Source organism: Metarhizium robertsii, assembly GCF_000187425.2.
Source record: "Metarhizium robertsii ARSEF 23 chromosome Unknown MAA_Scf_2, whole genome shotgun sequence".
Classification (NCBI taxonomy): Eukaryota; Fungi; Ascomycota; class Sordariomycetes; order Hypocreales; family Clavicipitaceae; genus Metarhizium; species Metarhizium robertsii.
The window spans coordinates 1,523,739-1,546,333 of record NW_011942160.1 but is presented as its reverse complement, the minus strand read 5'-3'; the positions used below and the strand labels follow the sequence as shown (position 1 = coordinate 1,546,333).

The 22,595-nt window shown below is 51.7% G+C and overlaps 7 protein-coding genes across 7 annotated transcripts; 5 read left to right on the top strand and 2 right to left on the bottom strand.

Moving 5' to 3' along the window:
- Nucleotides 1–244: 244 nt before the first annotated feature.
- MAA_05948 (Rad3 protein) lies at nt 245–2,728 on the top strand (the record flags this gene model as incomplete). Its single annotated transcript, XM_007823946.1, has 1 exon — nt 245–2,728. The coding sequence occupies one exon, from the start codon at nt 245–247 to the stop codon at nt 2,726–2,728; it is 2,484 nt and encodes an 827-aa protein (XP_007822137.1).
- A 4,106-nt stretch (nt 2,729–6,834) lies between these two features.
- MAA_05949 (cation transporter) lies at nt 6,835–9,762 on the top strand (the record flags this gene model as incomplete). Its single annotated transcript, XM_007823947.1, has 3 exons — nt 6,835–6,934; nt 7,023–8,734; nt 8,809–9,762. The coding sequence occupies 3 exons, from the start codon at nt 6,835–6,837 to the stop codon at nt 9,760–9,762; spliced, it is 2,766 nt and encodes a 921-aa protein (XP_007822138.1).
- Nucleotides 9,763–10,331: 569 nt separating this feature from the next.
- On the bottom strand, nt 10,332–12,617 carry MAA_05950 (VPS9 domain protein; the record flags this gene model as incomplete). Its single annotated transcript, XM_007823948.1, has 3 exons — nt 10,332–10,529; nt 10,594–12,259; nt 12,334–12,617. The coding sequence occupies 3 exons, from the start codon at nt 12,615–12,617 to the stop codon at nt 10,332–10,334; spliced, it is 2,148 nt and encodes a 715-aa protein (XP_007822139.1).
- A 1,779-nt stretch (nt 12,618–14,396) lies between these two features.
- MAA_05951 (AMP-binding domain protein) lies at nt 14,397–16,388 on the top strand (the record flags this gene model as incomplete). Its single annotated transcript, XM_007823949.1, has 5 exons — nt 14,397–14,867; nt 14,969–15,249; nt 15,325–15,571; nt 15,630–15,672; nt 15,727–16,388. The coding sequence occupies 5 exons, from the start codon at nt 14,397–14,399 to the stop codon at nt 16,386–16,388; spliced, it is 1,704 nt and encodes a 567-aa protein (XP_007822140.1).
- A 161-nt stretch (nt 16,389–16,549) lies between these two features.
- Nucleotides 16,550–17,482, bottom strand: MAA_05952 (Aldo/keto reductase; the record flags this gene model as incomplete). The annotated part of the gene is made up of 2 exons (XM_007823950.2): nt 16,550–16,882; nt 16,970–17,482. The coding sequence occupies 2 exons, from the start codon at nt 17,480–17,482 to the stop codon at nt 16,550–16,552; spliced, it is 846 nt and encodes a 281-aa protein (XP_007822141.2).
- Nucleotides 17,483–18,880: 1,398 nt separating this feature from the next.
- On the top strand, nt 18,881–19,345 carry MAA_05953 (uncharacterized protein; the record flags this gene model as incomplete). The annotated part of the gene is made up of 1 exon (XM_007823951.1): nt 18,881–19,345. The coding sequence occupies one exon, from the start codon at nt 18,881–18,883 to the stop codon at nt 19,343–19,345; it is 465 nt and encodes a 154-aa protein (XP_007822142.1).
- A 1,483-nt stretch (nt 19,346–20,828) lies between these two features.
- On the top strand, nt 20,829–22,335 carry MAA_05954 (beta-glucosidase A; the record flags this gene model as incomplete). The annotated part of the gene is made up of 2 exons (XM_007823952.1): nt 20,829–20,872; nt 20,943–22,335. 2 exons carry the CDS (start codon nt 20,829–20,831, stop codon nt 22,333–22,335), a joined length of 1,437 nt encoding a protein of 478 aa, XP_007822143.1.
- Between the last annotated feature and the right edge of the window lie 260 nt (nt 22,336–22,595).

Below are 22,595 nucleotides of genomic sequence, written 5' to 3'. Positions count from 1 at the left end.
TGGAATAAGACTGGTTGGAATAAGACTGGGCGCAGCCTGAGCAGACCAGACCTGAATGACAAGCTGCACCCCTAGAACCTTCCGCCTTCCGAGTTGGGTTGGCGCATCGGTACGTACCTCCAACAACCAACCACGGGTCATCATACATTGACCTTTGTGCATTAGATCGCGGCCGGCAAACTTCTCTCTTGCCATTCACCGACACTCGCCCCCTCCCACGAGCTGTCGCGGCAATCCATCCAGTATGCCACCAAAGAGAAAGGCAGAGGCAGCCGTGCAAGGCGGGTCGAAGGCAGGGAGGTCTTCGCGCGTGTCGACGCCTGGTGCAGCTACGCCTCGTAGCCTCGAGAGCACTGATGATGTGGAGGAAGATGACGGGCCCGTCGACGAGGTTCTCGAGCGTGACATCGACAAAAACATCGATTTGTTCTCCCTAGATCGCTTTCAGAAAAGACATGCCGTTCGGGAGCCGCTCCCGCACATTTTTGGTGACCGTGACTTCTCGTACCTGGACCTCAAGAAGGATCACCAGAACCGCCCGCTTTGGATCGATCCGCAAAAGGGCAGGATCATTCTGGAGAGCTTCAATCCCTTGGCGGAACAAGCGCAGGACTTTCTAATTACCATTGCCGAACCGCTCTCTCGACCGACATTTATGCACGAGTACGCCCTCACGACACATAGTTTGTACGCCGCCGTCTCCGTCGGCCTCTCTCCCACCGACATCATTAATACCTTGGAGCGTTTCCTGAAGACGCCTCTTCCTGATGAAATTCGATCATTTATTACGAGTTGCACACAAAGTTATGGAAAAGTTAAGCTTGTGTTGAAGAATACCAAGTACTACGTGGAAAGTCCAGACCCAGAGATGCTGCAAATGCTGCTCAAAAATCCTGTCATAGGACCGCTTCGCGTCCAGGGCACAGAAGAGATTACTACCTCGGCCGCTCCCAAGATTGGTGGTTTGGTTATTCCTGGTACCAAGAACGCTGCTGGTGTTAAGCAGGCAAATGGTTTGTCCCAGGGTGCTGAACAGCAGAACGAGCAGGCCGTCAACGAAGGCGACGTCTTGGCCACCCTCAACGAAGAGGACGACGATGATCAAGAGGTTACACACTCTTTCGAGATTGCTGACAAGGACGTAGAAACTGTCCAGAAGGAGTGTCTGAACCTTGGATACCCCGTGTTAGAGGAGTACGATTTTCGTAGAGATGAGGTCAACTCAAACCTGGAGATTGACCTGAAGCCCGGCACCCAAATTCGGCCGTACCAAGAAAAGAGTCTCAGTAAGATGTTTGGTAATGGTCGAGCCAAGAGTGGGTTGATTGTCCTGCCTTGTGGTGCCGGTAAAACGCTCGTGGGCATCACGGCTGCTTGTACGATCAAAAAGGGCGTTATTGTGCTTTGCACCAGTTCCATGTCGGTCGTACAATGGAGAAACGAATTTCTGAAGTGGTCAAACATCAATCCAGACGACATTGTTGCTTTTACATCAGACTCCAAAGGATCCGTCTTCACTGGCAGCACCGGCATCATTGTTACGACCTACTCCATGGTGACACAATCGCGAGCTCGCTCATACGACGCCGATAAGATGATGAAGTTCCTCACAGGGCGAGAATGGGGCCTAATGCTTTTGGACGAAGTGCACGTTGTGCCAGCCAACATCTTCCGAAAGGTCACGTCCTCCATCAAGACTCATTCCAAGCTCGGCCTCACTGCGACTCTTCTCCGAGAAGACGATAAGATTTCCGACTTAAACTTTTTAATCGGACCAAAGCTCTTTGAGGCAAACTGGATGGAGTTATCCAAGCAAGGGCATATCGCGAGGGTACAATGTGCGGAAGTATGGTGTCCTATGCCCACCGAGTTTTACGACGAATACTTGAGGGCGCCATCCAGGAAAAAGAACTTGCTGTACATCATGAACCCTCGCAAGTTCCAGGCCTGCCAATACCTCATCAATTATCATGAGGCTAGAGGAGACAAGATTATTGTCTTTTCAGATAATGTGTACGCCTTGAAAGCCTACGCCTTAAAGCTTGGCAAGGCGTTCATCTACGGCGGTACTGGACAACCCGAGCGCTTGAAAGTTCTTGAGAACTTCCAGCACAACCCTCTGGTCAACACTTTGTTTCTTTCAAAAATTGGCGACACCTCGCTCGACTTGCCAGAAGCTACGTGTCTCATACAGATATCATCTCACTACGGCTCTCGACGTCAGGAAGCTCAGCGTCTGGGCCGTATCTTGCGAGCTAAGCGTCGAAATGACGAAGGCTTCAACGCCTTTTTCTATTCTTTAGTTTCCAAAGACACCCAAGAGATGTACTTTTCATCCAAACGACAAGCCTTCCTGGTCGATCAAGGTTACGCCTTCAAGGTGATTACTCAACTGGCCAATATCGAAAAGACGCCTGGGCTGGCATTTGCCACTGCCGGTGAACGACGAGAGTTACTGCAAAAGGTTTTGGTGGAGAACGAGTCCATGGAAGACGAAGATATCACGGACGACCTCTTCCATAGCGGTAGCATGGGACGCAAGAAGAAGAAGGGTCCGCGCAGGACTGCGGGCACGCTAGGCGAGCTGAGCGGTGGCCAAGACATGGCGTATATCGAGCAGAACAAGAGAGTGAATCAGGGACTCAAGAAGGGCAAGGGCAAGAAGGACAGCAATGCATTTTTCAAGAAGATTGGACGAGAGAATGCTAGACGGGCTGCGGCTCAGTAACTTGCGCTTGGACTCGCATAATAGTTCAACAGCCGAAGCTTATTTGATTTGGAAACACTAATGGGCCGTGAGTTGGTTGGGCAACAATGGGAGGGAGTAATGGCGTTTTGGGGCTTCGGGGCGGGTTATTTGGAATTGGGCGTTGTTACCGCCGCCGCAGCAGCGTTTGGGAGCATAGACTATTGCACACGGAGAGCATTGATACAAACAAAAGATTGGAACGGGCTACGAAAACTTCAGACGTGGACTTTGATGTAAGTTCTTGGCTTGGTGTGCTGCAGCTGAGCCGTGGTCAACACATTCAAGTGAGCCACTGGCTGAATTGGCCTTGGTACGTGCCGAGGTTGATCTTGAGGAAAGGAGGGCAAAAATACATGAGGGATAATTTGCACATTACCGGCAATGGCATGCAGGAAATTCAAACGCGCGTGAAGCGCACCATTGTATATTGATTGACGGCCGAAGTGAACGAGCCACATCATGGCTTCGACTGATGTGACATCATGCAAAACCACCAGTTGCCTCCACCACGAGGTCTAGCGACACGAACGCCATTGTAGGTACATAACAGGGTAGTTGGGAGGCCAGAGGGCTGATGAGCTGCAACATGATCCGCACGCAGAGACACATGGCAGCTGGGGATGCGTCCTACTCAATGGGCAAAATGCGGGTTTGGACGACGGCCGACCATGTGAGGAGCGAAATTTGGACATGGCCGTGGACGATCAATGCGCCATCAAACTTTCAAAGTTGACGAACTTTGGGCTTCGAATGAGCTGCGCAGGTTTCGCATCATGATGGCGTGCTCCGTCTGGCACCTGTACCAGACTGCACACGTCGATATGTATGTATGTACTACTCCGTATGCACAATGAGTGCATGGCGCCGGCATTTTGGGCAGAACCACCGAGACAGGGAGCTGCATGCATCCTGGGCTTGGTCCGAGAGTCAATCGACTGGCAGACGTTGGTTACACGGCAGGGCACGATATCAATTGATGTTATTCCTTTGGGCCACGGGACGTCGAATGGGGACAAGTTTGTTTCGTCTGCGCACGCTATGATAGGAGATGCGGAAAGCCATCACGGAGTACAGGGGGTTGGACAAGAGGTGAATAGGCTTTTGAATGTGGGAGCTGGGTTACTCTGCCCGAGGCGAGGGATTTTAATGCCAAGAAAAAAGAAATGGCCATAAAAAACTGACACAGGGGATGAGGAGAGAGCGGGCATTTCATTTGCTGGGCCTTGTGCAAGGACAGGCTCCTCCGGAGTACTCCGTGCCCGGAGCTTCTGGACCTGCGAGCCGGCCACATGAAAGCTTTATGTATGCACGGAGTAGAATTAGCGTTGTTCCTGAAGCTGCTGAGACCTGGTCGGTATCGGCGATCCCTGTGCAGGGGGGGTAAAATGTTATTTTTAATTTTTAATTTTTTTACATCGCTCGAGTTGCAAGCAGCTGCTCACGTACAGATACTGGGTACTAGCACGGAGTAAGTTAAAAAAAAATAATTACAAAAAAGTAACATACAACACTAGGTATTCGCTGGTCGTCGCCGACCCAACTACTAATCCAGCGCTCACCAGGTTATTAACGGAGATCAGACGGGATCCAAAGCTCTGCTGGCGGCTATGGTCGTATGTGTCAGGCAGACTGTTTAGCCTGACTATAAATCATCACCGAGGTACCAAGATAAAGTAGCAAGCAGTACCTTGTACTTATAGGTAGGGGATACGTACCTTAAGTACTTAGTACTTAGTAGGTAGTAGCTCTGCTGGTAGTACTACTAGTACACAATTCCAGTCGTGAAACAAAAGATCAACTCCATCAATTGACGTGGGATTCTTTGCACCAGCATTGCGGCTGTGTTCAATGTTGCGCAGACTGCCGAGGCAGCATTGCACATGAGCAATATAACGAGCTGGCTCAGCCTGGCTTGGCCTATTCACCGTCTCTACAGGATTGCGTCAAATATGGAGTTGCTCCTTGGCATGGTGATGTGCCGTCAACAGCCGGCATTAGCTGGCCCCAAGTTCTGCGAGTTGCCCCATGAACTTGAATCCATTGATGATGCATCCTGTTCAATCTTCGGCATCCACTGGCCACATGCCAGGCTCCAAACAGCCCACAGCCCACGTTGCAAACTTCACCTCGACTCTTCACTGCCACGCCCCGAAAGTCAAGACTGGCCTAGCCCCTTCTATGCTAGCCTGTCCGAGGCGCCATGTCGGGCGAACTGGCACCAGACCCATCTTCTCTCGAGTATGGAGTACTCGGTACCTTTAATGTTGTGGCCATGGGGCGACAGAGGGACCAGAAGCTGGCACTGGGACCAACTCGGGAAAGAGCCTTCGCCTCTTGCCTGCGCCTTCGTTATTCGCTTCCCGAGTCATATGTATCTCTCCCTAGCTTATTCTCTCTCTCTCTCTCTTTTTCTTCTTCTGTTCTTTTTCATTTCCTTACTCCGTACTCCTTATTGCCTACCGCCTTCTGCACGCCTTGCGAAGGAGCCTTGTTTCTTCCCTCTTCTTCACCGGCGCGTTGTGTATCCTCTGGTCGCTCGGGTCCCTCTGGCCAGGCGGCGGTACTCGTACCACGTCTGACCTTGAAACCCTGGGCGCGTGCGTTGCGGAAACCCTGCGTTGCTGCCATCTGGAATCTGGAATCTAGTTTTCGTGTCACCACACGACGCCAGCACCGTTTACGTCAACAAACCGTCGAATCGAATTAGATCCAGATCTCCAAGCCGCATTACGAGCACGCATGCAACGCTCGGTACACAGCTCACAAGATTCCGATTGAGGCCCGTTTCCGATCGACTGTTGTCTGCAACTACCTAGGTACCTTGGTCTTCCCCCTGCTTCCGAGTTACATCGGCTCTCGGATCGGAATCATTATATCCTCTGGGTCTCAGGCATTTTAGAATCTTTTCAAAGGTTCAAAAACGCCGCTTCAATTGGTAATACCAGTGCTCGTTCTCAAGCCAACGTGCCCCATTCGTTCGACCCGCTACCTGGACTATCATCTGCAACCACCGTTTAGACATAGAGCCTAGAATTTTGCGCCTTTTGCGTCTGCCTGACGGACCGTCTCGTCCACTTGCAGCTTGCCCTACACGCCGTGTTTGTCGTCACTTCTGGCATTTATCTCGCTTCCTGCAGTCTCAGTACCAGGATCTCGGCCCAACGTGTCTGCAGGGCTGTGATTTAATTTGGCCAATGCTGTTTTGCGCAACTTTGTCCCTTGCCTGAGCCTGGACAGGGGGATTTGGCGCCTGCCACGTATCAGCACGGACGCTCAACGATATTTGCCAAATTGTCCTGGACAAGGGAACATTGTCTCGTTCTTCCTTATATTGACTATCACGGAGTAAGGAACTGGCAGATTTCCCGTCCTTCTGTCAATTGCCTACTTTTCCTAACCGTTTTCGTTTCTCAAGTCCCCAACACTGTCTTTTTTTTTGGGCGACTCGGGTGTATAATCAATCAAGACCCTTGGGCTTGACCTGCATATTGCCATATTCTACATTTTCCCCCTTTGCGCTCACGAATGGCCCTGGCGGCATAATTCCCGTTGCGTCAATTGATTTTTTTTTTTTGGACCTGTGTCGAGCTCCACCGTCTAACGTCTTTGTTGGATTCAACAATATTCCGTCCTGCAATCGTCTTTACATCTCTGGGTCTGTTTGGCACGCCAATTTTCGACCAACACCAAAAGAAGAGGATAATACCTTTCGCCCTGTTGTGCCCCCGTTACGCTCAATATGCTGCTTTGTCCCTCTATGCATGTGAAGTCCTTCGATTGGACTCACGCCTGAGATAGGCCATTACTTACAGCACCCGAAGCGCCCGTGCCCCGGCACCGCTCTCCTACAAACAGGAAAAAAAACTCACTTTCCATTTATCGACTCAGAGTCTGTTCCGACATTGTTGTGGCGCAGCTGCACCGAATCGACATCTTTGAGCGTGAAGAGATCGCGGATGACCCCCCTGCCTTGTGACCTAGGTTCTTCCCGCAAAGACTAATATCCAATCGCCACCTCCTTACAATCTCTTACATCGTCCCTCCAAATTTCATATATACACCTTTACCAACCTCGCTCATTCATCATGTTCCAAACAACTATATCCTACGTTTGGGGTCAGCTCAAGGCTGCCAAGCCTGCGTTCATCTCCAAGAAGCCTCATTTCAGCTTCATCACTGTTCACTGTATGTAACATAAACCCACTCAAGAGCCTCCCCCCTTCTGAATTTGTTGAACTGAGAGTCGACTTACTGACTTGGCCAAACATGGTAGACTTTTGGATCATTGGGGCAACCATCGTCGGCTCGATTGCCATGTTTGTGGGAGGCAAGGGCGAATTAGCTTACATTGATGCGTTGATGTTTGCTAGTGGTGCGAATACGCAGGCTGGGTTAAACCCTGTCGACGTAAATCGTCTTAATGGATTCCAGCAAGCTATGATCTATCTGTTCTCCGTGACGTCAAACCCCATCACTCTCCATGGCTTTGTGGTATTTCTGCGTTTATACTGGTTTGAGAAACGTTTTCGAAGCTGGGCACGGGAGATTCGATCTCGACGCCGAACTCTGACCAAATCAAAGTCAAAAGCCCGAAATGATGTACACCTGGCTGAACAGGGCGTCAATGGTCGAGACATCACGCTCATGCCACAAAATGGCCGAAAACAGAGGATCACGAATGACGGTATTCTGCTGGACGATGGCCATGAAACCCAACACAACGCTGAAGTTGCCAACAAGAGTGATGAAAGCGACACCACAACCGCCACAGATGATCAGCCAAAGCTATCTGAGCCCAACCATCCGGAGAAATCAGACGGCTCGCCCCCAGACCATGGAGCAGGTGAAAATCGCACGACTAGCCTTCCAGGCCACACGGCCATCACTTTCGCAGACACTGTCAAAAGAAGTGACGGCTTAGGTGATGAGGAAACTAAGTTTCCTCAAAGACGAACGAATGCAGAACACATTGCAATTCTGGAGAGACAGCGCAACCAAGACGATGATGAGGTCCTTCGCATCCCTGGCCCGCGCGATGCAGAACGTGGATTAGGTCCAAGACGACTGGAAGCAAGCGATATGGATGAAGATGATCATAGACTTGCACGGTCGCTGACAGCAGAAACCTTTCCAGGAGGCGTCGCTCAACCAGGACGTATACGCGAACGGCAGTCAACAATCGTCATTGCCGAACCTGAGAAGCATCATCGCCGGGAAGAGATAGAAGAAAAGGCCAAAGCAATTGGCGGTACCATGGATGCCCTGAGATTTCGCAAGCCCCGCATCTTCAACCGTTCACAGAATAAGCATCACGAAGATGAAGAAGATGGAAGACGTACCAGGCCGGTCCGCACGCGCACACTGGACAATATTCGTTCCGTATTGTCCAGTTCCAAGACTGAGGATATGCCATATCTCTCCTATACACCTACTATGGGTCGAAACTCCAACTTTGTTGGCTTAACACTTGAACAACGCGAGGAACTTGGTGGCATTGAGTACCGTTCGCTGAGAACACTTGCAATCGTTCTTTTAGTCTACTTTTGGGGGTTTCATCTTGTGATTCTGACCTGCCTATTGCCCTTTATACTCCATAATGACCATTATGGAGACATTGTGGTTGCTGATGGCGTGTCAAGAACTTGGTGGGGTTTTTTCACCTCCAATGTTGCCTTTATGGACGTTGGGTTTACCCTCACTCCTGACAGTATGATCTCTTTCAACACATCTGCCTTTTGCTTGATGGTAATGTGGTTTTTTATCATTATCGGAAATACAGGTTTCCCGGTAATGCTACGCTTTATCATTTGGGTTGCCGCCAAGCTCGCCCCCGTTGGCTCGGGAATATGGGAGGAACTTCGGTTTCTACTCGACCACCCACGTCGCTGCTTCACACTGTTGTTCCCATCAGGTCCGAATTGGTGGTTATTTTGGATTCTGGTTGTGTTGAACGCTGTCGACTTGTTGTTCTTCATGGTTCTCGACGTAAGTGACATCTGCTTAGCTACTGTCCCCCACTCCCCTTTCATGTCAATTAGCTAACGGCGAACCTAATTTAGCTTGGAGGTGAACCTATTGCTAAGCTGAGCGTTAGCAATCGGGTTGTCATTGGATTCTTTCAGGCTGCGTCTACAAGAACAGCTGGGTTCTCTGCTGTTGCCATGTCAGAGATTCATCCAGCAATTCCAGTCCTATATTTGATCATGATGTACATTTCTGTCTTCCCCATCGCCATTTCCATTCGTCGCACCAATGTTTACGAGGAAAAGTCTCTTGGCATGTACCAGCCGAATCATGTGGAGGACGACCAGGATGCCAGTGCTCTGTCGTATGTTGGAACTCATTTACGTCGCCAACTATCCTTCGATTTGTGGTACGTCTTTCTGGGATTTTTTATCATCACTATCAGTGAAGGTGCGAAGATTGTGGCCGGCAGATTCTCCTTGTTTGACATTTTATTCGAAGTCGTGAGCGCTTACGGGACCGTGGGATTGAGTATGGGTGCTGCCGGAGTCAATGCCTCTCTGTGCTCTCAATTTTCTGTCGTTGGCAAACTGGTTATCGTGGCAATGGAAATTCGCGGTCGTCATCGTGGCCTGCCTTACGGTCTCGACAGGGCTATTCTTCTGCCTAGCGAATCCAGATTTAGGAAAGAAGCAGAAGAGCAAGAAGCCGCATTGGCTAGAACCAATACTGCTCTCACACATGCCACTGCGTCCGGCGTTCAGCATCAAGACATCAATTTGACTCGGACCCGAAGTAAGAGCCGTGAGCATGTCCGAGCCAACAGCAACATTGTTGCGCAATTGCTACAACCTGGGCCTGCCGTGCACCGAGAGGGCCCATCACATCAGCGCATGAGCTCTAAAGACTCCCATGGTCATCCTTTCGGGTCGATGAGAACCTTTTCTGAGCCTCATCCGGATGACGAGCAAATGGATGAATTGGCTCCTTTACCCAGTTCTGGGTCAAAGCCATGGAACCGGAGAGTAGATTCTGCCCCAGTGTCTTAGGTAGATCCGTGGGAATCATTACTTGTACGGCAATCATGTATGCAGCCGAGATGAAGGTATATTTCACTTATCACATCCTCGCCGGTCTCGGTTCTTATTTTCACTTTGTTTTAGTCAGGATTTTAAATAGAGCTACGTGGGAAACGATACATCCAGCACCACTAACCTAGAAAAAAGGGGGGAAGGGATTGGGGTGTTAGAAAGCACATATTTGTTCCGTCATTGGTATTTTTGTTTTCGGGTCGTTGAGGGACAGTCATGGTACATTCGCATGCCCTGGATATGCCTGTAGAAGGTTTTGTAGCAAAATAAAGCGAGCCATAGTGTATTGTGAGACGTCATTTATGATCAACATCTGTCCGCATGTATGTTAATAAGTTTCTGTTGGCTGCTTCCGTTTCCAGAGCACTGGACCATCTCGTTCTATTCTGAAAGCCAAATGATCGCTCCAACACCCGAGCCCAACGTAAAAGAACGCCATGAATAGCTCCATATTCAAGAAAATAAATATTCACGAATCCCGCCTGACCTACTCAGCATGCAAATAACAAAGATTTCGTTGCCCGGTTCTATTTCTCATCAAAAGCGCCTATATTCTTTAAAACACCAGCTAATCGTCGATAGTCTTTAAGCAGTTCCCGGACTTCGCCGAGTCTAAGCTCCCCAGGACCTTGGATCTCCATGAAGCGTTTGTTGGGGGGAGGAATCCTAGGAACGGTGATTTGCTTGGGTGGAAGTGCGGCTGCAATCTCCGGAGACGCCTGTTGCTAAGTGTATCAGTATTTGTATTCATCTGAAAGTATACCGTCTTGAGAATAAAAGGGAACTAACAGTCGCCAATTCACCGCTCTCTGTGGAGTCCTTGGCAGAAGGCGTGGCTGTGTTACGGCCGAAACCGCGAATCATGCCAATGCTGGAAAGTCGACCGATGGGGTTCAACGAACTGCCCAAGTTGCGGACGGAATCCAGCATGGCGGGGGCTGTTGGTGTTGCTGACGTGGGTGTGTTTGATGCCCTAGAGTCCTCCGAGAAGCCGGGCTTTTTGGTAGATGAATGGCCGCTTCTGACACTATCCACACTGGCGTCCCGGCGACCGCTGATGAGACTGAGTACACGGTCTTCGCGCGCCGAAGGGCGTTTGGGCTGTTCTGTGTCTTCGGAGCCACCTGCGACAGAACTAGTAGTGCTGGCGTTGTCATCCTCATCGGGAGGCGGAGTGCTAACAAGTTTACGAGCATCGTCCAGGGTGCGAGGAACGATGATAGACTCTTTGGGGCTCTCCTGGCGTTCTCGCAACTTGCCTAGGAGAAACGAATAACTATCACCTAAACTGTTGGAAATGGTCTTGAGTCCCTGGTCTGCTGTATTGAACACGGCACCGCTTGCCGCGCCAAATGCCTGTGCTGGGGTATTGACAAGATCACTAAGTCTTCTGTTGCGTAAAACGTTGGCAGCCTTGAGGCCTGAGGGAGAAGGCGCGGGTTTCGAGGCCGTGACATTGTCAGTGCTAGCCTCGGTAGCACTCTGAGAAGGCGCAGTGATTCCGTACGCCGGTGGGAATGTTTCAGTCTTGGGAGTGCCAACGTGACTGTCTGGCTTTACAGGCCCAGATGGGAGCTCATCATCTCGCAGAGTAGACAGGTCCACCGTCTGAAGAAAACTGATGGCTGCTTCAAGATTTGTCAGACAGTACGCAGCCTCACCAGTCAATTTTTGCTCCCAGCGGAAGTACTGAATGAAATGAAGGTCGCTAATGATGTGAAGATTCTCTGGCGGCAGTGTGATGAGGGTGTATATTAGCATGGGCATGATTTCGTCGGCTGACGCGGACGGGTGCACTTCAGCCAGTGTGTCGACTATGCTCTTGTGAGCAGCTTTCAAGTGATTTGTTTTGGCCAGAGGATATCTAGCCTCGCTCATTCGAACCATATCGGCTCGTGCCTCCCCTAAGGAATGTCTCATTTGCTCTGTCACCTTGGCAGCCATCTCAGGGCTCTGTGCCGCTTCCTCGCCATAGTCCACGCCCAAATCAACAGGGGTAATGCCAACAAGGGCCAGAGCGGCCGTTTTCGAGCGAAGCTTCTCGTCTTGAGCCTCATCTTGTGTAGTTCGGTGACGGTAGATTTTGTGAAAGATGCCCTCACATAGCCGTCGCTCAACGGCTTCCTCCAGCGTGCCTCGCTTTGCCTCTAGTACTTTTCTTGCCCTTTTTCGATTCGCAAGCTCTTCAGCTGTAATCATCTGACGTTCTGTTTCCACCCTGGGCTTATCCTTGGTGCCCAGGGAAGCTGCTTTGGACCGGAGGCGGCTTGCAGCAGACGAGATGGATGATCCTGATGGAGCAGGTGAAATATCACGACTTTGTTTTGTAGCAAGAGCGCTAATATGTGTGGCGATATGGGATGATGCCAGGGCATAGAAGTCCTGGAATAACCTTGACAATTTTTCAATGTTTGGAGGCGTAGAGTGGACCTTGGCGCTTAGTGACTCGATGAAGCTGGTGAGTGTTAGAAATAACTTGGGATGCCTGAAATCATTTTAGGGATGCCATCGCCCCTGTACTCATCATACCTGTCCGTGAGAGTTATAAGCTCGATTGGCAACTCGTCGAGCTCGACAGACGCTCGTGCGGTCTCGGTAACATCGTCATTTTCACTATGCTCTGCGGTATCGAATGCATCGGGAGCATCATGGTTGGGTTGCACTTCGGGGATTGATCCATTATGGAATGTATGCGCTCGCTTGGGCAGCTCGAGTCTATCATTCTCGTTTCGATGGGCGGAGTCGGGGTAGGAAGGCATACGAGGAACGCCTTGCCGGATGGCGTCGGAGCTTTTGGAGTTTTGCGAAGACATGGAGTGTTCAGTCGAGGCAACTGGGCATGTGGACTGCGGCCGACGACCAAAATTCAATCCTGACGCACCAGACCTGCAGAATGACGGGACGGTTAGAGGAGCTGGAGATGGGAGATGGGAGTGTGGCCCGTAGGAGCGTACGCAACGCAGTCAAGATGGCCACCACAAGCCAGGAAACTGCTTCAGCTTGTTCCTACAAACAGTGTGACGCCAAGGGGACCCCGCTGACGGGGTTTGATGATGCTGAGGAGCTGACGAAAGCTCCTGAAATGACTCGGACCCGTGGCCACAATCATGCGACCTGTGCGTAGAATGTGTCGAGCGAGCTAAAAGGCGGACATGTCGCTGCAATTATAGAATACTCTGGCGAGGTAGTGATGGCACGAGGATAGGGTTGAGCCGCAGATGGATGGAGAAGGGTATTTGACTGATGTTGATAACTGTTATCAATGCATTGATTGATTGACAGGTGTGATGGTTGGTGCATAAAGTCCGGTGCCAGACACATTTGGCCAGGTGGGTGGCCCCAGCCCTGGATCGATCTGGCCTAGTCGCTGCCTTGCTGCCGGCGCTTGCTTGTGAAAGGATGGACAGATTTGGCACAGCGCAGGGACCAAAAGACGAGCCCGAACCCGCGACACGACGCGTGTTGGCGGTGCAAGGCGAGCTGCCATGTGGGTAATGCACGTCTGGTTGTAGAACTTGAAAGCAAGCTGGGGGTTTTGATGTACATACAGTGGGTGTATGTACTAGTTCGGGAGTCTGTTCGCTGTTGGTAATTGTCCGGTGTGCTCAGACGGCTCCAAGGCAGAAGCGCTTCGAATTCGACACTTTTCAACGCGCGGAAGGAGCGGGCCATTTCTCAGGGTCATACGTCATTTGCCTGCGCATGCACGCCCTTTTCGCAGCGAGGGCGAACTTTTGCGTCTTTCATTAGGGTCAAAAAAAAAAAAGAAAGAAAGAAAGAAATTCCTCGATCAATATCATTTTCTGGCATGCAGCATGGTTTGGCGACATATTATTGTCACTGCTACATGTTGTTGGTAGACGCCATTTTTGGTCTGGTTAATCGTCGCGAAACGGCGCATCAGACAGAGCTGGCTCGGCGGCCGAGGCATACTTGATTCTTCCGATTCTCGGCGTTCTACATCAGCCTTAAATAGCTGCGATACTCGTACATGCAACAATATAAAACCTGCGCTTAGACCCTGACGATAATTCGGGCAATTTCTCGAGAGAAGGCAATAAAGAGAGGCGTGGATGAGGCGCCCGAATCCTTGCCTCCATCTCTGCCAACAGAATCCTCCTGGCCAATGGAACGGCCCCGCTTCGGATCCTGGTGCGGGCTGGAAGCCGGCGTGGCAAGGCCAAGCTGGGCCAAGCTGGGCCAAGCTGGGGTCGGAACCGCACCCGCTGTCGGCTGCAATAGGCGTCCACTGGTTGGTGCTGTCACTGCGCATCCAATTGCCCCGGCTGCGGGGGAAGCTCGCGGCGGCCCACAGGAGAGATTGCGAGATCGTCAAGTGCCCGTGGCCCATCACCAGCCGGCTGTGAGCCGAGCCTCCCAATGGCTGAAACCCGTTACCCGTTAACCGTTTTACCGGCCGGCGTAAACAGTTTCTTTTTTTCTTCCCTACATTAATGACCGCCACCCTTCCGCCCGTTCATCTGCTCCTTGCCCTCCAGTCCTCGTCCCCGTCCCCGTCCACGGCCCCTTGCGGTTTATGCAGCCTTTGCTCTCATCTTTCTCATCTCGTGTCCTCGGCTCGGCTCATCACCATGTCTGGGCCTCCATCACGAATTCGATCCATCCTGGGCCACTTGCTTGGCCCTGCCCAGCCGCCGCCTCACATTCATCATCTTTCACCGACCTTCTTCCTCGAGCGCGCAGCTCTGGTCGAGCCCAATGCCGACGCAATCTTTCACATAACGCCCAATGGCGTCGCTCTGCGCCGTTCCTACCAAACCTTTGCCGACCGCGCCCGGGGGCTTGCCTACTACCTCAAGAAGCACAAGCTGAGTCGCATTGGCATCTTGGCACCCAACACGCCAGCCTTTCTCGAGTCAATATATGGTATTGTCGCTGGTGGCGGCGTCATGGTTCCCGCGAATTATCGACTGAAGGAGGACGACATTGCTTACATATTTGAGCATGCTGACGTTGATTGCATCATTGTCGACAAGGAATTTGAGGGGTTGCTCGGTGTGTTCACGAAAAAGCACCCCAATGTGCCATTGATTGTCGACTTGGTAAGCCAGAAAAAAAACGCACAGATTTCACTGTCGTCTTACTCTCCTTGAAAAAAAGAAAGCAAGAAAAAAACTGCCTCCTAACCCTTGGTCTGTTGTAGGACACGGATGCCACCGAGGGTCCATCTTGCGGCCAGTTCAACGAAGCAATCCTCGAGGGCCTTGCCTATGATAGGGAGCTAGGCGGTCATTCCTGGGCCGGCTTGCAGTCCAAGGCAACCAACGAAGATGATATGCTCGCCATTCCCTTCACCTCCGGCACGACGTCGCGGCCCAAAGGAGTAGTTTATACTCATAGAGGTGCATACCTTGCCGCCATGGGAAATATCATTGAGTCTGGCCTGAATCAAGGGCATTGTCGCTATTTATGGACTCTGCCAATGTAACTACCCGCCCTAAATTTTGATTCCCAACAGGGAAACTACTTGCTGATTTTTTCTAATTTTTCCGCTTCTAGGTTCCACGCTATAGGCTGGACATTTCCCTGGTCGGTCGTGGCTGTGCGAGGATTAAATGTGTGCCTCAGAAAGATTGACTACCCGCTCATTTGGAAGCTGCTGAAGGAGGAGGGAATCACTCACTTCAATGCAGCTCCCACCGTCAATACTCTTCTGGTGGCCGCCAAGGAAGCTGTCAAGCTGCCCAACCCAGTCCAGGTAACGGTTGCGGCTAGCCCACCGTCTGCTCATCTCTTTGAGTTAATGGTGAGACCAGGTCTTTGTATACCTGTCAACGATCTCCCCATGCTGATCGTCGTCACAGACCAACCTCAACCTCATGCCTGTTCACGTATACGGAATGACTGGTGAGTTTCACCAGGCAAGACAGACCATGTCAACATGCATCTAATCAAGCACAGAAACGTATGGCCCCATCACAAAATGTTACCATCTACCAGAATGGGATAATCTTCCGCCCCAGCAAAAATATGCCAAGATGGCGAGACAAGGTCACGGATTTGTCACCAGTTTGCCCATCCGTATCATCAAACCTGACCAACCAGAGGGTGTTCTCATCGACGTCGCCAAGAATGGTCAAGAAATTGGAGAAATCGTCTTCATCGGCAATATCTGTGCCAAAGAGTATTACAAGGATGCCGAAGCATCTCGGAAGCTCTTTGCCGGCGGCGTCTTACATTCCGGGGACTTGGCCGTGTGGCACCCTGACGGCAGCGCCCAGATTCTCGACCGAGCCAAGGACATTATTATTTCCGGGGGGGAGAATATATCGTCCGTGGCCCTGGAGAGCATGCTCGTCCAGCATCCGGATATTCTGGAGGCTGGTGTTGTGGCTGTTCCCAACGATCACTGGGGCGAGGTACCAAAGGCGTATGTTACGGTGAAGGAGGGCAAGAATATACGGGGAGAGGATGTCATCTCTTGGGCCAAGCATCAAAGCAATATCAGCAAATTTATGGTGCCTAAGGAGGTGGAGGTTGTGAAAGAGTTGCCAAAGACCAGCACGGGCAAGATTAAGAAGAATGATTTGCGCGAGTGGGCTAAGAAAGGTGCAAAGCGATAGACGGTATATGATTGGAAGGTTTACAGGAGTTGACAGTCGCACCATTTTTTTCGTGGTGTATCTTTGTATTTCTGGCTTATTGTGACGGCCCATACTTCTGCCAGAAACCCCTTGTTTCTCAACGTTCGTACCATTTCTCGTAACCTCTTCATGACGGTCGTTTATTTCACATTAGCCGGGAACAAAGCCCCCGCCTTACCCCGGTCAAGTCCATCCAACGTCTTCATGTCCCCTTCATCCAGTGCAAAATCAAACACATTTGCGTTTTGCTTGATTCTGTCGGGATTGCCACTCTTGGGCAGCGGAACCCAATTCTTCTGGAGCGCGAACCGAATCAATATTTGCGCTGGTGACTTGTCGTACTTGTCTGCTATGGCGCCCAAAGTCGGATCGTTCAGATGGTCGCCACAGGAGAGCGGACTGTACGCCGCCAGGACGATACTCTTGTCCTCGCAGTACTGAACGATTTCCCGCTGCTGGCACCACGGGTGAAGCTACGAGATTTTCATATCAGTCTGTCATCTCTCTAGCCTGAGAATCCGGCCCCCTACCGGGATAATGTTTGGTGTTTTCCAACATACCTCGACTTGGTTCACGTGCGGCGGCCAGACCTTTGCATACTCCTTCATCTCCTCGATATGCTGTGGCCGGTAATTACTCACACCGATGGCCCTGGCTCGCCCCTCGGCGTGCAGCCTTTCCAGCACGCCCCATAGCTCCTCGCGCGACTCTCGCCCGGTGCCGGGGATGTGAATCAGCAGCAGGTCGACGTACCCGTCCTTGCCGCCTACTTTCTCGATGCTTTCCACGCAGCTCCGGTACGACTTGTCGGGGGAGCCCGCCGATTGGCGAATCTTGGTGGTTATGAAGATGTCTTCTCGCTGGATGGGCGATTGCTGGATGGCGGCCCCGACGTCGGCTTCGTTTCGGTACAGTTGCGCCGAGTCAATGTGGCGGTAGCCGGCCTGTAGGGCATCCAGGACGGCTTTTTGGCAGGATTGTCCGTAAAGTTGGTAGACGCCGAAACCGAGCTTCGGGATGGAGCTGGTGGTGTTGGTGAGGGGGACGCGGTCTTGGAGTGTGAGTGGTGCCATGATACGGAGTAGTGGTTGGTTACCTTTTGTTTCACCTTATCGTGAAGAATGGGAAGGCAGCGATTATGAAAATAAAAAGGAGAAAAAAATCAGACTAGTTGCGCTTTAAATGTGCCACAGGAAGCATTATTAATACAAATTGACCAAATACAATACATTGAAACTAGAATTAGACGGGTTTCCTGGGGTGTCGGTCGAAGCAGGAGCTTGGGGCAGCAGATCGTCGGCTTCTGCAAGGTGCATGTACTCCGTAAAAAGCATGTAAAGAGCGGGCGCATTCGTCATAGGGAACCACTTTATGCCCCGCCACGCCGCCGGCGGATGGCATCTCCCGAGAGCTGCGAGCCGTCAACTAGCTGAGCCCGAGGTGAATGCGGCACCAAGTTGGCAGCAAGGAATACCGAAATGAACGGGGCTGTTCAATGACAGAAGAAACCAAATCATACCGTCGGCCCGGCTTTATCCCCGCAAGCTTCAGACCTGGAAAGGGGGACAGCTTGAGGCAGCAACGCGGCAACATTGATTCCCCTTTGAATGTGCGCAGGTCTAATTTTTGCAACGGACCAGGGTTCTAGCCAATAATAAGTAACTAAGATTTTAAAGATACATAAGTATATAAAAATATACTAGTTTATTATCCTTAATAAGGGAGTATCTTTCAGTATCTTTACGTATCTTCAAGTATCTTCAAGTATTATAAACGAAGAGTAGGTTGAATACATCAATTAGACCTGCGCACACTCAAAGGGATGCAGGTGCTGCCGGCTGCGAGTCACCAGCAACGACCAGCACTGAGCTCTCGGCGGCCTTATGCCCCACCAAACAACCCACCGTCAGCCTACTTTCGTCACAGATTGGTTTCCACTGCTCCAGCATTTTGCCTCCCTCATTCCACCAGGTGCGACGACCTTCGTTCCGCTTTCCATCGTGTGCCGTTCAACGGTTAATGGGAAGCATCTTTTTTTTTTGACACTCAATCACGAGCTCACACACAGCTCGTCTTGAGTTTGAGGACCATCCCTACGGCTGCGACCATACCATTTCTTATTTTTCGAAACAAACATGAGCACTTTGCGGCCTTTGCGGGGTGGTTGCTTGTGTGGAAGGAACCGCTACATCATTGCTCTTCCGGAGGATGGGATAAATGAGGCACAAGTGCTATTCAGCACGGACAGATCACACCGTGAGTCAGGAGTCCCAATGGTCTTTTCTGTCTAGTCTGCAGTTGACGGGACGGAGAAGATGATGTCTAAATCTCTCTACACATTGTCTTGCGTTGGCGGCTAACAGTGGTTTCTAGAAGAACCACTTGCTACACCTCTGGCGGCGTACATCCGAGTACCGCTGTCATGGTTACACAGCACGACCTTTGCATTCTTTGATGATGAGACACACACCATGATTCGACGTGTTTACTCCCACCCTAGCCAAGACCACACAAAGCGTCAATTCTGTGGATTCTGTGGCACGCCGCTATCATACTGGTCCGAAGAGCCCAGGAGCGAAGCCGAATATATCAACCTCACATTAGGCAGTCTGCTTCAAGAAGACCTCCAGGACTTGGAGGACCTGGGACTCATTCCAGAAGAGGGCGAAAGCGAGCCAGAGGAAAAGCGCGCGGCCAGCCCGAATCGCGGCATTGCCCTGCGACATTCCTTTGGAGTACCATGGTTCGATGGCATGGTGGATGGCACAAGACTGGGTAGAATGCGTCGCACGCATGGGATTCGACGCTCAGACGATGGTACAGTAAAGGTTGAATGGGAGATCATTGAGGAGTCGGATGGGCTGGAGAACAACGATGTTGAAATGGAGACGGGCTCTGCGTCGGGGAAGCGAAAGTTGCAGGACCGAGATGGCTAGAAGACATCACTGTGAAACGGACTCGGCGACCTCGGACGGGGGAGTGCACTCACTGAGGTATTAGCCACGGACATGAGTGAGAAACTTTTTTGACATGTGCTGTCTTTGGCCAAGGGGCGAAAGTCAAGTTGACCGGCATGACAAATCCAGCTTTGGCATGATGCAAAGCTCAACAGCTGCATGGCCAAGTCTTGAGAACAGTGGTGGGAACACAGGACCGAGGGAGGTGTGGCGTGGTGGCGTTTATGCGGAAAAGAAAAGAAAAAAGAGAAACGACGGACATGTATGAAAAGAAATATGCTGTGAATTACGGGGTACTAGAGGAGATGACGATGTGAATTGATGTTGTTTCATGCAACTTGTTTGGTGTTGGTGTTGTTGATCCCTTGTACGGAGTAGAAGAATTGCGGAATGTCGGCACCATGTCACTCACGCACACTCCGGAGGCAATTCGTAAAAAGGAACAAAGACGGCTGAGAGAGGTGCTTTCAAGGCAGAAGGCAAAAACCCGGACGTAACGTACTGGGAACATCAAATAGTTTCAAAGCCATGACGACGCCATCAGCTCTCCAGCCTAGCACGCGGCCCGCCCCTGACGCCCGCTCTGCCCCTGGACACGGAGAGATTACATGCCGTGAGATGAATGCCGTCAATTGCTTCCGACCTTCTCGGTACTCCGCAGTGTCAAAGCACAAGCCGCGCTTCGCTCGAATGTACATGGGGAGCCCCCAAGCTGACGGTCATCGGAGAGGCGGGCCGGGGGGGTTCGAAAAAGCAAACATTCATGGTGGCACAAATTGGGGGGGTTGATTGACCCCGCCGCGGGGGGAGAAGCTCTCACTCATTGTCCTGGGAAATCAAGCCATGTAAGACGTGACGTTGGCGACGTTGGGGTTGGTGATATGGCGGTTGCTGCAAAACCGGTCATGTTTGCTCGAGTTGTCTAGTGGCGCCATGATGGGAATTGCGGTTTTGCCTCTTTAGGCGGCGCCTCATGGCCCGTGACTTCCTGCAGAACCTCCGTGTCCCCTGTGCCTGTACAAGGGTGCTCCGCCCGGCGGTAAGCACTTGCTGCCAATTTGAACCTTGCCGATTGTGATGCTTCTTTGTTTCGTGGGAACGATTTGCTCAGCAGGGGGACTTTGACGGGCGCAACAACTCCACTCGGTCAGAGTCTGGCGTCTTGTTGCTGTTGGTTTCGATTTTTTCTTTCCCTCTTCGGGTTGGCATCTGTCCATTTGGGGGTCTGGTTGTCACGATGGAGCAATCTTTGACGCTGGGTATTTAAGATGCCCCTGCCCTCCAGGTGGAATTGCAATGGGGGCAAAAAGGGCCGATTTGCGTTGATGTTTTCCCCCCAGCAAGAAACAGCCATCGTATTTTCTGCTTGATATTTTTTTTATATATTTTTGGTATTTTGTGTTGTGCCCGGTTCAATATCTCGACACCACCGACACAGGCAAAACCTCTTCGCTCCGCAAACATGTCCCTTCCAAGCGACTTTCTCTGGGGATTCGCAACAGCCGCGTAACCGTCCCCCTCCATCAAATACTCATGGCCTCAGTACATACACAACAAGGTCGCTAACTCGTCCCAGCTATCAAATCGAAGGCGCCGTCGAACAAGACGGTCGAGCCCCCACCATCTGGGACACCTTCTGCAACAGGCCCGGCAAAATCGCCGACGGCTCCTCGGGCACCACGGCGTGCGACTCGTACAATCGCACAGCAGACGATATTGCCCTCCTCAAGTCCCTGGGCGCGACGGCCTACCGCTTCTCCTTGTCATGGACACGCATCATACCGCTGGGGGGCCGGAACGACCCCGTCAATCAGCCCGGTCTGGACCACTACGTCAAGTTTGTACATGACTTGCTCGCTGCCGGCATCACGCCATTCGTCACCTTGCTTCACTGGGATGTGCCCGATGAGCTGGACAAGCGGTACGGTGGGCTGCTGGACAAGACCGAGTTTGGTCTCGATTTCGAGCACTACGCGCGGGTGTGTTTCCGGGCCATGCCTGAGGTGAAGCACTGGGCGACTTTTAATGAGCCGTGGTGCTCGGCCGTCTTGGGATACAACGTCGGCCAGTTTGCCCCAGGAAGGACGTCGGACCGGACCAAGTCTTCCGAGGGCGACGGCACCACAGAGCCCTGGATTGCTGCGCACACGTTGCTCGTTGCGCATGGCCGCGCCGTCAAGTCGTATCGGGATGAGTTCAAGGCTGCCGCCCAGGGCGAAATCGGCATCGTGTTGAACGGTGACGCCGTCTTCCCCTGGGACCCCGCCGACCCGAGGGACGTGGAGGCGTGCGAGCGCAAGATAGAATTCGCCATCTCGTGGTTCGCAGACCCCATCTACAAGGGCGACTACCCAGAGTCCATGAAGCGCCAGCTCGGCAGCCGCCTGCCCACCTTCACGCTCGAAGAAGCTGCCCTCGTCCACGGCTCAAACGACTTCTACGGCATGAACCACTACACGGCCAACTACGTCAAGAACCGCCCCGGAACGCCCGACCCAGAGGACGTGGGCGGCCACATCGACCTCTTGTTCTACAACAAGAGGGGCTTCTGCATCGGCGAAGAGACGCAGTCGCCGTGGCTGCGGCCCTGCGCCGCCGGATTCCGCGACCTGATGGTCTGGATCAGCAAGCGCTACAACTACCCCAAGATTTACATCACCGAGAACGGGACCAGTATCAAGGGCGAGAACGATTTGCCCATGGAGAAGATTCTAGACGATGACTTTCGCGTGCGCTATTACGACGATTACGTGAGGGCCATGGCGACGGCCGTGTCGCTGGACGGCGTCGATGTGCGGGGGTATTTTGCCTGGTCGTTGATGGATAATTTTGAATGGGCCGAGGGCTATGAGACGCGGTTTGGCGTGTGCTATGTCGACTATGACAATGGCCAGAAGAGGTTTCCCAAGAAGAGCGCGCGCTTCTTGGGGCCGTTGTTTGACAAGTTGATACGGAAGGAGGGGCAGTAGGCTTGCTTGTTGCATACAATTAGGACGGGCATCTAGATGAAGTAATATACTATTTTTGACATGTCATCCAGAGGCAGGTTTACCTTGATGGCTTCTACTTTGCAGGTCAAGGTATGAGTTGTGTCAGGGGGCCTAGATAGTCGATACTGCAGCGAGCAATACATTGGTGTGCAATGATATATATCTGCCGGGTACATATTACCATGTATCCCCCAAGAATGCACAAGATGTCGGCTTATATGAACGGCATGTAGTTGCAC